Source organism: Carassius carassius, chromosome 19 (genome assembly GCF_963082965.1).
Source record: "Carassius carassius chromosome 19, fCarCar2.1, whole genome shotgun sequence".
NCBI classification, from domain to species: Eukaryota; Metazoa; Chordata; class Actinopteri; order Cypriniformes; family Cyprinidae; genus Carassius; species Carassius carassius.
The window spans coordinates 18,541,324-18,556,060 of NC_081773.1; the positions used below are offsets into that span (position 1 = coordinate 18,541,324).

General features: G+C 38.3%; 1 protein-coding gene across 1 annotated transcript; it reads right to left on the bottom strand.

Moving 5' to 3' along the window:
- Nucleotides 1-907: 907 nt before the first annotated feature.
- On the bottom strand, nucleotides 908-14,665 carry LOC132095290 (protein mono-ADP-ribosyltransferase PARP4-like). Its single transcript, XM_059500131.1, has 29 exons — nucleotides 14,527-14,665; nucleotides 12,619-12,814; nucleotides 12,214-12,301; nucleotides 11,991-12,069; nucleotides 11,715-11,813; nucleotides 11,467-11,625; nucleotides 8,775-8,912; nucleotides 8,512-8,670; nucleotides 8,231-8,382; nucleotides 8,026-8,157; nucleotides 7,687-7,785; nucleotides 7,388-7,571; nucleotides 7,140-7,284; nucleotides 6,826-6,968; nucleotides 6,417-6,548; nucleotides 6,242-6,328; nucleotides 5,986-6,150; nucleotides 5,855-5,898; nucleotides 5,576-5,654; nucleotides 5,336-5,473; nucleotides 5,005-5,212; nucleotides 4,817-4,887; nucleotides 4,550-4,737; nucleotides 4,367-4,466; nucleotides 4,083-4,253; nucleotides 3,376-3,456; nucleotides 3,205-3,290; nucleotides 3,020-3,102; nucleotides 908-1,045 (listed from the first exon to the last, which is right to left on the bottom strand). Exons 1-28 carry the CDS (start codon nucleotides 14,650-14,652, stop codon nucleotides 3,081-3,083), a joined length of 3,471 nt encoding a protein of 1,156 aa, XP_059356114.1. The 5' UTR covers nucleotides 14,653-14,665; the 3' UTR covers nucleotides 908-1,045; nucleotides 3,020-3,080.
- Nucleotides 14,666-14,737: the final 72 nt, after the last annotated feature.

The window sequence follows — 14,737 nt, forward strand, 5'->3', positions numbered from 1 at the left end:
ACTAAATAAACAATACCTGGCACTAGAAATAAATATGGAAAAACAAAGACACAAAGGAAATAAGTGAGAGAAAAACAGACCTCTCACTCCAAGTCACAGGTCTTTATACCTATGGTGAGTTAATTAGGGATGGAATACACCTGTTGCCCAACTAACGTCTGCACTGTGTAGCAGAGCCAGTAGGGGTAAACAGGCAGGCGTAACAGAGATAAACAACAGAATGCTACATTTACTTCATCTCAACATTGATAACAGATGAAACCTCATCAATTTAAGTCAACTTACCAGCTTCAGAAGACAGAGCGGCTATTTGTTGTTGTGGTTCTTCTTGTGCCTTTTGCTGCTGTACTAGAGATGTTCCAAAGAGTCCAGTAGCTGTGGAACCAAAACCAAAATGCCCATTTGTACTTTTGAGGAGACCACCAAAGCCACCAGATTCAGGGAGAGAGGGTGGTGCAGACAACACAGGTTGATCGAAGACAATGGGGCTACCAGCCCTTCGCCTCCTGGAAAAAGATTTACTCATCCAGCGAGAAATAGGAGGGCTTGAAACCATGCAAAAGCTTGGCTGAAATTTGAGAGGAAGAGAATGAGGAGGATCTGTAAAGAGAGCACATCTTGAGGTGTCAAGCTCAGTGTAGTTCTCTGTGGTACAGGAAAAGTTTAAACTCTTGGGGGAAATTATTGGAGTTATTTCTTTCTGGGAAACAAGTCCGTAGGCCATGTATTCCCCTGATTCAGATCTACTAAAATAAGAGTGAGGAGGCTCTGAGGATAAAAACTGGGCAGCAGGAGAAATAAGATGACTATCAATCAAGGAAAGAGGTTCCATTAACTCTTGATGGAGACTACGAATGCTAAAAGAACCAATACGATTCACCGGGTCAGCTACGTTAGTCGTGCCTGTCTGGGAATCAAGGCTGTGACTAATATGCACAGCCTTCAAGTTCTCTTCAGTCCAGCCCATATATGGCAAAATATCCACATCCTCCTCTGATATGATTTTAGGAATATCTGTGAATCCGATGTCAAGCTCATTCTGCTTCTGCAAAGAGCCAATGATATTATTAGTTGGTATTTTTAATTGTCATTCACTTTAAAATAATTCACAGAAATTACTTCATGGCATATTTTACTTAGAAGTACTTTGATTCTACCCTTTTGTGCAAAAAAGGTGATTCCCTGTGTGTACTGTACAGATGTTTACATGTTCTTTATTACCAATATTAAACACTTTATTTGTGTGTAAACTATTTATTATAATGGCATGACTTACTAGATACAAAACATTAAAACATTTTTTAGATACTGTATATATAGGTGCATCTCAAAAAAATTTTTTGTAACATTTCAAAAAGGGAAACTTTCATATATTCTAGATTCATTACATTCAAAGTAAAACATTTCAAAGGTTTTTTTTTTTTTGATTATTAGAGCTTACAGCTCATGAGAGTCAAAAAGCTCATGAAAGTAAAAAATCCAGTATCTCAGAATATTAGAATATTTACATCTGAGTTACATTAAATGACCGTCCTTAGGCCCTACTATCTTATGTTCTTCGAAACCACAATAATGGGGAAGACTCCTGACTTGACAATGGTCCAGAAGAAAATAACTGACACCCTCCACAAAGAAGCTAAGTCACAGAAGCTAAGTCACAGAAGGTCATTACTGAAAGGGGTGGCTGTCCGCAGAGTGCTCTATCAAAGTGTTATGACCTCGAGTTGGTCTAGGGATAATGGAGTCTAGCTTTTAAAAAAGATAGGTAAAGAAAAAGATAAAGAAACACATACAAAAAATGTGCGGGACAAAGCCATAAAACCGGAACAATATAATGCAACTCAGTGATTTATTCAGGGTAAGTACGATGTAAAATAAAGGTTTTATAATGAAATAAAGAACGTGGTATATATGTACAGTATTTACAGTAACAATCATACACAAGACAGAGAGAGCGGGAAGAAGGAATGTGGGCGGCGCTAAACAAAAAAATAAATAAACTAAACACCCTCTAGCTATTAAGTATCCCCTAAGCCTGACTACAAAAAGAGAATGTGAAAAGGAAAAGCCTTCAGCGTTTGAGACGGCCTAACTAGACTGCACTCTATAGCCAAAAAGCAAAAGTACAAGGGGTGGCACTCGCCCCTAACCTAATGTACTGTAAAAAGGCAGATCCTACTTGTTTTAGTGTATGTTTCTGAAGTCAGTGATGATTTTGGGTGCTGTGACATCTGCTGGTGTTGGTCCATTGTGTTTAAATCAAGTCCAAACTCAATGCAGCCATCTACATTGAGCAATTAATACTCCCATCTGCTGACAAGCTTTATGGAGATACTGATTTCATTTTGCAGCAGGACTTTGGCACCTGCCCACAGTCCCAAAACCACTTCCAAGTGGTTTGCTGACCATGATATTACTGTGCTTGATTGGCCAGCCAACATGCCTTACCTGAACCCCTTTCTAGAGAAAGATGAAAAACAGTCGATCCAACAATTCAGATGTGCTGAAGGCTCAATAGTGCCTCAGCAGTGCCACAGGCTGATCGCTTCATGCCACACCTCACTGATGCTGGAGTTTGTGCTAAAAGAGCCCCGGCCAAGTATTGAGTCCAGAAATAAACATACTTTGAAGAACATGAGCTTTTCTATTTTGCAAATACTTCGTTTGATTGATCTTAGGATATTTTCTGAGATACTGGATTTGTGACTTTCATGAGCTGTAAGCTCTTAATCATCAAAATTAATAAATAAAAAATGTTTGAAATGTTTTACTTTACATGTAACGAATCTAGAATTTATGGAAGTTTCACTTTTTGAAATAACTTTTGGAGATGGACCTGTATATATTGGCATTTAAAATCTCACATCAGTCAACCACTAACCAAGCTACAAATGTTTTATTTCTGAGGATAACAATAAGCTACTTAATACAGATTTGGCATTAATTCTGAAACTGGAGTTTTTTTATGTTTAGCATCGGTGACCTAAACACACTACCCTTAAATTATCAGCAATCATACCCTCTCTTCAATGGCGACAAAGCTTGTGAAATGGGACAAGATGGAGAACTCTTTACTCAGCTCAATGATGTAGGACTTCAGCTCTGCTTTCTTCTCCTGATAAAGAGATAAAAGACAGCGATTCAAGTTCTTCTGTTAGCAGATCTGCCAGTTTATATAAAAAATATCATCACACAGCTAAATACTGTACCTCGTGTTCTGCCTCACTGTTAGCTAGAATGCCATCTTCATAGTCTCTGATAATCGCTCTTGCTGTTAACTTGTGAAGAAACTACACACACACACAACTCTACAAACACCTGATAAACAACTGATGGTGTTTCAGATTATATGAAGTATTTAAGATGTTCACTCACAGTTCCCTTTGTCTTTTGTAGTTCTGTGGTGGAAACCATTGTTTTGATCTCTTGTCCACTCAAATCACCAAACAGTGTGGCCTAAATGAGTAAATATTACACAATTCAAAACAATACATAAACACAAATAACTGGGGATCTATCTTAATATTTTACACAGGTATTTTAAATCTTGATAGTTGATAGCTATCTTAAAAACTAAAAATAACTAAGCCATGTTTGCACACTGCTGGTTACTAAATTTTAAATTATATGAAGAAATATTTTTTTATTATTTAAGTTAATTAGATGCACCAATCAGGGGAGTGGAACTGGGACCTGAATTTACATAACATATTTCCAAACACCACTGCATGCCACTGGCACAAATACAAAAGTAATCTGTAAAAAAACCATCAGTATTTACCAGTTTTTATTTTTATTGAAATATTTGAATGTATAAATACATTCTTGATACATCTACATTCAGTGTTCATGAACATTTTTCAGTGATTATGCTAATGTGATTTAGAGTTTGAATCAATTAATGGAATATTGATTCACAACAATGAAAACTCTATCTGTATCACTGAAGAAAGACTAAAATTACCACTACATTCAAGATGTTGTTGGTTTTTGTTGTTGTGAATATTCAATATATGACCCATTCCTAATAACAACTACAATAATTATTAACAATGCAGTTTAGTAAAGTAAAGTCTGTCTACCTGAGTGCAGTGTGGCACAAATCCGTAAACGAGAGTGTGACAGTCAGTGAAGAGAGCGTGAAGCTGTGAGGGGGCTTGAACAGGAAGCGGCGCTGTGGGATTAAACTGCTGCCACTTCACTGCCACTGATCTGCAGCCTGGAGAATCCATACGCCGAACCTGAGCCCGCACCTGAAATTACCCACAAATCTCTTCAACGCAAGCCTCAGACTCAAGCCAGGGCAATATTGGAAAGATAATATTTCCAATTAAGTAATAAAAAAATTCAATAGAGTGTGATTCACCTTCTCTGTCCAAGTGTGTTTCATCTTTGTGTCAAAAAATTCATATGTTCCTCCACCTGCCTGAGCCAATGCTCTGAGCATATGACGATTAGCTGTCAAGCTAGACAAACACAACCAAACTTTATGTTCAGAAATTCAGTGTAAATGAAGGAGAAAAATAAAGAGATTTGATTAAAAGCAGACCTGAGTCCGCAGGTGAAGAGACGCGTGTGGCAGGAGTTTTCTCGGACCAGCTGTAGGGTCAGAGGTTGGTTCTGAACATGTCCATCAGAGAGCAGCAGGATGTTCCTCACGCCCCGGGAGGGAGGCAGCAGACTCAGACTCCGGAGAGGCCGCCACAGATCAGTGCCGCCACCAGAGCTGCCACACAACTGAAGAGAAGGGAATGCAATGATACGCAAAGAAACTGAGTTTCAGAACCATCTTTAACCATTTGTAAACATTACTCACCATAATAAATTTCCTGGCTGCTTCAGATGCCTCATCTAAACTCACTGGTGCAGGAAAAGCTTCCCTATAATCTGCAAAAACAAACATTTACCCATAATGCTTCACAATGAATTACAAAAATAAGAGATATCAAAATGTCCACACGACGATCAATAAAACAGTGTCAGACAGTTTCAGTGAGCTCTAACCAGTGCTGAAAGAGATGATGTTGATCTTCAGTGAGCGGTCCAGAGATCTGAGGACTTGAAGCGCAATCCTGCGGGCGTTCAGCATGGCGTCTCCCTGCATGGACTTGGAGGAGTCCAGTAGAATGACCACATCGCTCACATTGGACGGACCTCCAGAGCCAGACACCCCACTTGACCTAAAGTCTGGATAAAACACCAGCATGCAGGCCTGCAGGGATCAGCTCCGTATCAGTGTTCATTTTTGCCAGGGTACGTAAGATGGAAAGTGGCATTTTTTGTGTGCAATAACCATGACAGTTAGGAAAGCAGATCGGATGAATTATTTCTTTACCTGACTATCTTTATTTGGATGGTTCTCGACCCACATTCTGGGCATGTGGATATTAGAAAGACTGAAGGACACCTGTAACCCTTCAGATCCCAATGTCTGTCCCGGTAACGTGCTGATCACTACCTTACAGTCTGTCCTCTGAACAGGGGAAACACTAATACTGTTAATATAGTCTTCTTCATTTCTTTTTTATTTTACTAATTATTTTACTAAGACAATGCACCAAAATGAACTGATAACCTTGGTTTTGATGCGGTGTGAAGAGCTTAAGTTGATGATCTCATAAGGCATTTCAATGGACATAGACAGAGAAAACTCCCTGAAGACAGAGAAAGAAAATGAAACCGAGTTACAACAACGCTGTGCTTGCTTAGTGACCATTCACAGTTCAACTAGACCAGGTGCTACTCTATATAAAACATGATGTTATAAAGGTTAAAGTCATTAGCATGTGCAATGAATTTTTTGTGAATCTTGAGTGATTTTCCCCGTGAATTCTCCAGTATTTTAGATCTTCACCCCTCTGAATCAAGCTCTGTCACACCAATCTTTTCAACAGTGGCCTGAAATGCAACACAAGTGTCAGTCAAAATGCTAACAATCAGCCGGCCAAAAAGGATTTGAAATACAATAACAAAAGAGTGTCGTACCTGAGTTGTCTGATAAAGGGCGGCTCTCTGTTCCCATGGTGCCACGCTGCCAGACAGTGAGAAGACTATAGAGCCTGATCTGACCAGCAGCTCAGTGATGAACGTCACCTTGATCAAAACTGTGGCTCCAGGAGGAAGATTCCCCACACTGATAGTAAATACATCCTGCCTCACATAAACACATGAACTTAAAGAAACCTTCTGAATGATACATTATCACACACACCTGAGCTCCAGATCAGTTACAGTAACTCACAGGTGCATCCTGGTCCATCAGGTAGGCTCCATGGCCTTTCTCTATGGCTTGCTTGTACTCCTTACGAGCCTGCTCCTTTTCCTTTACCTACAGGACAAAAACAGACATTGTAAATTGATGAAAAAGATGTTTAAAGAGAGCAGGCTGCATTTGACAAATTCTGAAAGACTCTGACCTTTCCAATGACATGTTTTCCATTGATAAAGGCTTCAAATCCACACACTGCTGCCGTCTCTTCCAGTGGAAAGACATACTTTGCTTCAATGGGAACAGCACTCTGGTTTGTGTAGGTCTGGAATACGATGACCTGGTGGAAATCGAGATGAAATTAATGTTGCAGTTTGGAATTATATTTGAGTGTTTGGATGTGGGATTTTCAGTCTTTTAATTTGTTAATTCTGTTGCTTTTTATTTCATGTCTTTGTTCCCGTGGTCCTGATTGTGTCCATCTCTTCCTTGTTCTAGTTTTATTTTATTAGTGTTTTTTTTCCTTCTTCACTGTGTAGTTCTTTTGGTTTACTCTGGAATTCCTCATGCTCATTTCTCTTAATTTCAAAGTGCAGTCCACCGCTGTATTATCATACCTGACACAGCAGGTCCATCAGCTTGCCCCTCACATTGACAGCCTGTAGAGGAAGTTTCTGACCACTGCTGTCCAGCAAACCTGCGTTCATCTCCTCCAGAGGATTCTTAATGGACTCCAAACCCTCACTGTCATCACCGGGCACTAAAGAAACACATTGGCACAAAACCACTGATGAATTTAAAAACACACATTTTCAGATTTAAATTAATTTCATAAAAAAATTAATAATTTGACAGCATTATTTAAAACAAACTCCTCCACATATAAAAGCTGGTCTCTCTCAGCATGTCCTGTTCACTAGATATTACTCACAGATATCAGGTGTTGTGTCGGTTAGATATGTGAGCTGAGTGTTGATTTGAGGCTGGAACTCTTTTAACTCGTCTCCCTCCAGACTGTACTGTACCACATACTTCAGTCTGATCTGCTCTGTGTTATAGACGACAAACTCATCATCCTGTCAAATATAAACACACACACACACAAATGCAAGAGTCGCATCAGATCCCACAAACAGAAGCAGAATATTTAAGTACACAGATAATGAGTAAGAAAAGCACCTCAAATTCAGAGAGTCTGTTTGGAGAGCGTTGGACTCCGTGTACACTGTGGTAACCGTCAGGAGCACAAGTCAAAGTGCTGTCTTTCTTCAGCAGGTCCTTACACCGACCCAACGCCACTTCACACACCAACAGCAGCCGAGAGCCGTCAGTCACACTGGGCTTGGAGTATTTCACACTAGTCCTTTAAAAATGTACCGACTGGCTAAAATCTCCAGTTGTCATCATAATAATGTATTCACATTATTAATACATCTGTTATATTAAGAGATGACTGAGTAATGCTAAAAAACACTGACTTCAGAGAGTCACTGAAGTAGATTCCTCCTCCGAGATTCCCGATATCCGTTCTCTCAATTCCATGCTGTTCGACTCCAACCCTGGGCAGCAGCAGACCTCTATAAAGAATGTTTAAAATTGTACATTCAGTTAATTACAAGAGTGACACAAGAGTGAATTACTGAATAGACACTACAAAAAGTAATTTAAACCAATGTGTAGTCAGATATTAGATTTTTGGTTTTTCAGGATTGGTCAATATGGTATTTTTGTCTTACTTATTTCCATGGTTTTAACATTAAGATTCAGCACTTACTTAAAGTTAATAATCAAATAAATGATTTATTAATAACTCTCACCGTGACAGTATTCCAACAAAACTGCTGGGACTAGTGGAGTGGAGGAGGGGTTTAATGTTGCCTAAATCCTCCTTAAACATCTGAAGCTCCACTCCTCTGCTGACACGCAGTATCCGCTGAATCTGGAAAGGCCTGTAGTGCATATTAGGTTAACAATGTCCAGAAATATATTCATGTTTGAACTTCAGACCACAATCACGTTTACCTGTCCTGAAGCAGTTGAGAGACATCATGAAACTCAGGGTTTTGTGGTGGAACAACCTCAATGCTGCACCTCAGAGCTCGATACTTCCCCAGAGACGACGATGAGGGGCTTCCCAGAGTGGCCTCACTCACATTTACAATATCTCTGATCAGCTGCAGATGACAGAAGAGTTAAAAGAGCAAAAGGTCATCTGCTGAATTGCTCAAGTAAAAAGCCATATTCAAACCTGCAAAGGGATTTAATTCAGTATTTGTTTGACTTTCATTTATTTAAACTGATACCTGACAAAGGTCCAGTTTCTGAGACACAAGCTTGTGTTTGGAAGGAGGGTCGATCATTCTGAGGGGCAGAAGAGTGTTGACCTCCTCCAGCAGGGCTTTGACTTCATCCTCTTTCTCAGTCTTTTGTGCCTGCAGTAGCAATCCCTCCACCCTGCTCACCTGCAGCAGCACAGAGCCAAAAAACACACCGGAACCGTTAAACACAGCAAATTCCTGTCAGCTTCTCCACTGCGCTGTGTGTGACCATCTAAGCTCATTCTCACGTCATTGAGGCTGATTTTGGAGACAGGGACTGTCAGTATGTTATAAAGGGAACCGAGAGCTTCAGTCCAAACCAGCTCCACAAAGACACCAACTTCCTGTGACAAGGTGCTGCAGTTCAGCTTCTCCTCCAACAGCAGCTGCCAATCAAAAGAGTGAGCAATTACTTCACACCCATTAGTCACATGTTATACATACAGTACAGACCAAAAGTTTGGACACACCTTCTCATTCAAAGAGTTTTCTTTATTTTCATGACTATGAAAATTGTAGATTCACACGGAAGGCATCAAAACTATGAATGAACACGTGGAATTATATATGGAATTATATACATAAAAAAAAAGTGTGAAACAACTGAAAATATGTCATTCTAGGTTCTTCAAAGTAGCCAGCTTTTGCTTTGATTACTGCTTTGCACACTCTTGGCATTCTCTTGATGAGCTTCAAGAGGTAGTCACCTGAAATGGTCTTCCAACAGTCTTGAAGGAGTTCCTCGAGAGATGCTTAGCACTTGTTGGCCCTTTAGCCTTCTGTCAGCGGTCCAGCTCCCCCCTAAACCATCTCGATTGGGTTCAGGTCCGGTGACTGTGGAGGCCAGGTCATCTGGCGCAGCACCCCATCACTCTCCTTCTTGGTCAAATAGTATAAAGGTAAATCAGTAGCAAAACTCGAGAGGTTGAAGATATGATTGTGAGAACTTGTCATATTAATATTTGTATTTGTAAGTTAAAATTTACACTCACAGCTCTGATGTGAAAAGCTGAATCTTTCAATTTGCACACACAGACAATGATCAAAACACCCGTGTTTTGAATTTGCAATGCCTTTTGAATAATGTCCGCAATATCATTCCATACAAAACTCACTTGTGCACTTGTATATGCAGATGTGAGAGAGCAGAGCTGGGGGCGGGGCTTTGGTGCGAATGAAGACATTTTATTGGTCGATGCCTGACCAATGAACAACGCCAATTGTTTTCACTGACTATCCTTAGCTTTGACAGGATTTTAAGATACTGCATTCATTTTGCCATTCAGGTATTATCTAGTAGACAAATAATGCAACATATTTTATATGTATATCCCACTGCATATCACTCTACCAGAGTTGCAATATAATGCTGTTTTTATTATTTTTATGTTTTGTAAAAATAATTTTAACTTCTTCATTGGGTTAAATTCCTAATTTGCTTGTCAGTAATGAACCTTTTTAAATGCAACATTGTTATTATTATTAATATTTTTTTTTTTTATAAAAAACGAGTGTTTAATAATGTCTAAATGTACATTAAACAGCAAAACCTAAAAAATAAGCACTTATGACCAGAAATACTGTTTTGAGCAACTAGTAGAGCTAAATACATGTATTTATTAAACATCAACAAGGCCATCTAGTGTTTAAGCAATGGAATTGCATATGAATATTATCTTTCTGGCCACCAAATGCCTCTAATTTAAAGCATGCCTCTACTACAGTTATTGTAGTATAAATAATAACCATATTAGAAAATGTTATATTTCAAATGGTCATTCATGGATCATAATTATTGCGCATATTATTTAGTACCATGATCTCTTGAAATTAACTAAACAGGACTGAGTTAACATGTAGTACAGTTAGTTTATTGGTTAAAAGTTACACTTAATTGTTTAGTCACATTTAACTGCAAAGGAGTAGTATGAGAACACAATGCTGTTCCATTATCCAGTATAAAATGCTATTGTAACGCAAAGTCATTACACTTTAAGCGTTACAAATTACTAGAAATCGCTGCATATATAATGAAACTGTTGTCTGTCCCAATTAATACATTTCAAACATATTGACAAAATGTATAGTTTAGTACTATTGATAGCTCCATGAACCACGTGACCGCGTGGCGGTGAGATCAAAGCATGCTCTGGTACAGCGAGTTTACTCTGCAATATGCAGTGGGATATACATATAAAATATGTTGCATTATTTGTCTACTAGATAATACCTGAATGGCAAAATGAATGCAGTGTCTTAAAATCCAGTCAAAGCTAAGGATAGTCAGTGAAAACAATTGGCGTTGTTCATTGGTCGGGCATCGACCAATAAAATGTCTTCATTCGCACCAAAGCCCCGCCCCAGCTCTGCTCTCTCACATCTGCATATACAAGTGCACAAGTGAGTTTTGCAAAAGAATACCGCAAAAAGAGTAGCAAAAGTCAGAGCGCTAGGATTTGACCTTGTACTTCCAGATCTGAGAGGTTGTAAGTGCCGACTTGACGTTGTGCAGCGAAACTGAAGTAAAGTGCAAAAGTAAATATGTCGTAAACATGTGTGTATGTCATTTTCTTTGTGTGAATGTCATTCTACACATTTGTAACTATTAATCTACAACTTCCAATTCAAAACACGGGTGTTTTGATCATTGTCTGTGTGTGCAAATTGAAAGATTCAGCTTTTCACATCAGAGCTGTGAGTGTAAATTTTAACTTACAAATACAAATATTAATATGACAAGTTCTCACATTCAGATCTTCAACCTCTCGAGTTTAGCTACTGATTAACCTCCATAAAATAGCCCTTGATGCCTTCAGTGTGACTGTACAATTTTCATATTCATGAAAATGAAAACTCTTTGAATGAGAAGGTGTGTCCAAACTTTTGGTCTGTACTGTATATCAAATGAATAAAAACAGATCTGTGTTGTGTTTATCTAACCTGCTGCAGGCTGTAGGATGCCAAGCGCTCAACCTTAGGGGAAAGTGTGTGTGTCTTTGTGAATCCCTCTGTCTCCATCTCCTTCATCAGCTGCAGATACGCTTCCACAGCATCTTCAGATGTCACGCAGAACACAAGCTTGTCCTGAACCACTGCGGACTACAGCAATAGAGAGTCTGTCACCACAAGACAAATTCAGCCGTCACCATCTATGATTCCAGAGATAACAACATTAATGATGATCAAACCTCAGCTTCACACAAGACTGAACACAACACACGATACTGCTGGCCTGCTCTGCCTTTGGCACTCTGCAGCTCCAGAACAGACAAAGTCTTGGGATTGACCTGAAACACACAATCAAACACTTGCAGACATGAAAACACTTACAAACAGTTGCGGGCGCTCATAGAATCAGCTCAAGAATGTGTTAAAGAGGTCACCATACATTTTTCACTATTTAGTTTATTTTTCCCAGATGTCCAGTAATAATTCTATTGTGACTGATGCATGAAGTAACTCACCCTCTCAAAAACTGAATACTTGGCCACTTGAGAATATGAAGGAAATTCAGGCAGGTCATGGTCGCCTTCTTTGTAAACTCTGTGTTGAGTGAAGGGAAAAGATGCAGCCAGGTAAACAAGCACATCTAAACAGGAAAAATGCTGTAGAAATTGATTACCCACGAAAAAAACAAACTGTTGAACAAACTCAAGAACTGACAGTGAAAAAAAAAACAGAGCGCACCTGAACCTTCCAGGACGGGGTCCACTCTTCTGAAGAATCTCAGCTTCAGTCTTTGGGAGTTCAGGGTGACCATTGAACTCCTCTTTTCCTAGTATATATGTTGACACTTTTACCGCTTAGTAGTGAAAAACAACATTATGTCAACAGTGCCACGAAAATACATGGTTTAATCTCACTAAATACTTTTACACCCCAACTATAATGTCAAACTGAAGAAACTACAGAGAAAAGAGATCCACTGTTAGCAAATAAAACTAATGTGGCTGTGACACTACCATCTGTTCTGTCACTCCACACTTTCTCATCGCACGTAAGTAAACTTTAGTTACAGTATGACTTCGGGCAAACATCTGTTTAACAAAGAAAGTATAAGAATTCCTTAAATGAGGTACAAGAAACTCCTACCTGAAGGACGGAGGAATTCAGAGCCAGGGTATGGCAGCTCTGGGGTCAAATTATGCTCGGTCAATGACAGGAGATGCCCTTGGTCCAGACAGCTCCACACATACTGCGTCCCGACCACTGGGATCTGCAGCTTCTGGATGCTGCGCTGCCGGTTACCGCTCAGATCCTTCACACTGCTAGTGACTACAAAAGAGCACTGGAGGAGATAAACCGAGGTCAGAAGAGACACTGCAGCTCTTTAGCAACTCAGTAGGACCAATGAACATGCATTACTTATTTTAAGCATTATAAAGCATAAAGTGCTCGTTCATTTTAATCACAAAAAATGTGGGCATGATTAGAAAATGTTAAATAGTCATATAAAAATAGACACACTTGTACTCTTAGCAAAGGAAATTAATGGGAAATAGAAAAAAACAAAAAACATCAAAATACAGAGGGGGATACAATCTACAAATTAGTCATTGTGTAGATTAAACGCAGTATTACACATTATTTTTTTTTATTTCTATGACACTAATCTACCTGTAGTCATTGAATTGTAAATTTTGCTGTGTTATGTTTAACTACACTTAAAGTTAACAGTATCAGAGGGTTCAACAAACCAAATGTCTGTAAATTGTTTAAATAGTGTATTCTTGAGAAGTGGGACAAAACAGGGTGCAAAATTTAAAAAAACGATACCTTGCACTCAGACAAATTAAACTACATTTATGTATCTTATATGTACTATTAATGATACAACCTACCAAATTTTCTGTTTTTTTTAACAAAATGTGCTTTTTTTTTTACCTTGGACTGCGTAATATAATTTCAACAAAACATTCTCATGTTAGCAGACAGATTTCACTTTCACATGTGACCAACAAATCCACAACAAATACTGTATATCATAATGAAATATTATCTAAATATTCAAATGACAGAGTTGACATCTGACGGTGGTGACGAAAACCTCTCAAATACATTGAATCGGTCAATTACTGTATTAAAACAAACCACAATCACGTTTATAAAGTATGTTAATAAAGCTTTTATTCAAGAGTCACATTTAAGTATTTTGATATATCATTGGAACACAAAATCTTATGGTGGTTTCATCTGAGGGTGTTGACAAATTTGCCATTTCTTTCACAAAACCAGTGGTTCATGTAGTAGCCATTTTATTTTTTTCTGTTGATGCTAGGTGCTAATGAATCCTGCTTCAAGGGAGTAAAATAATCAAAATATTTCAAATAATTTCCTCAAAAACTGGAAAATGGTGTTTTGACAAAGGAAATGTTAATATTAGGATTTAAAATATTCTAAAACTATAAAACTCAGACCCTGTGGCAATGGGGTCCTTTAGAGTGACAGTGGTATTCACTGATTTTATGACATTTTATTTAATGTCTGACAGTGTTGACAAAAAGTGGGGACGCAACTTTAAAATCTTATGAAACATGCATGTGTCATTAAAAAACAACCTTGCTATGATAGGAGATATTAGATATTAAGTGTTGCTTTTGATAACACACACTCTTTTCCATCATTTTAAAAAACAAACAAACATTTTTATCAATTTTTATAACATATGAATGATTGAACCCTTCTCTGTGGACACAGTTTTAGATGTAGTGAGAGTACATTTAAGAAACTTACATAATGAGAAATTTAAGGTAATGAGAATTTAAAGGTGATAATTGTGTTAAATACATTCTATTATTAATCCCTCATGACATTTAAAATTAAAAATATTTTTATTTTTTAAACCTAATAGCAGTTACTCTTGCTGGACCCGTTTTGTCCCATGACTGAAGAATGACTGACATGTAATTTGTAACCGAAATCAATTCTCAGTGTAGCTGCTCTTAATTTGAATAGCACAAAAAGAAGATAAAAGAGTAAGATTAAAAAATGAACAGGAACCTCGTTGTTGATGACATATGAGATGTTTGCTCCATTCTCCAGAAGAGCTAATCTCAGTTTATTCTTCTCTTTAAAAGGCAGGTTCTTCACATCTAACACCACAGTACAGTTCTCAAACACTGTCATGGTCGTGGTCCCAGTGTGTATTTGGATATTTGGAGAAAAGCGATGAAAATCTGCGATGAATCCCACAGTAAATATATCAATCACA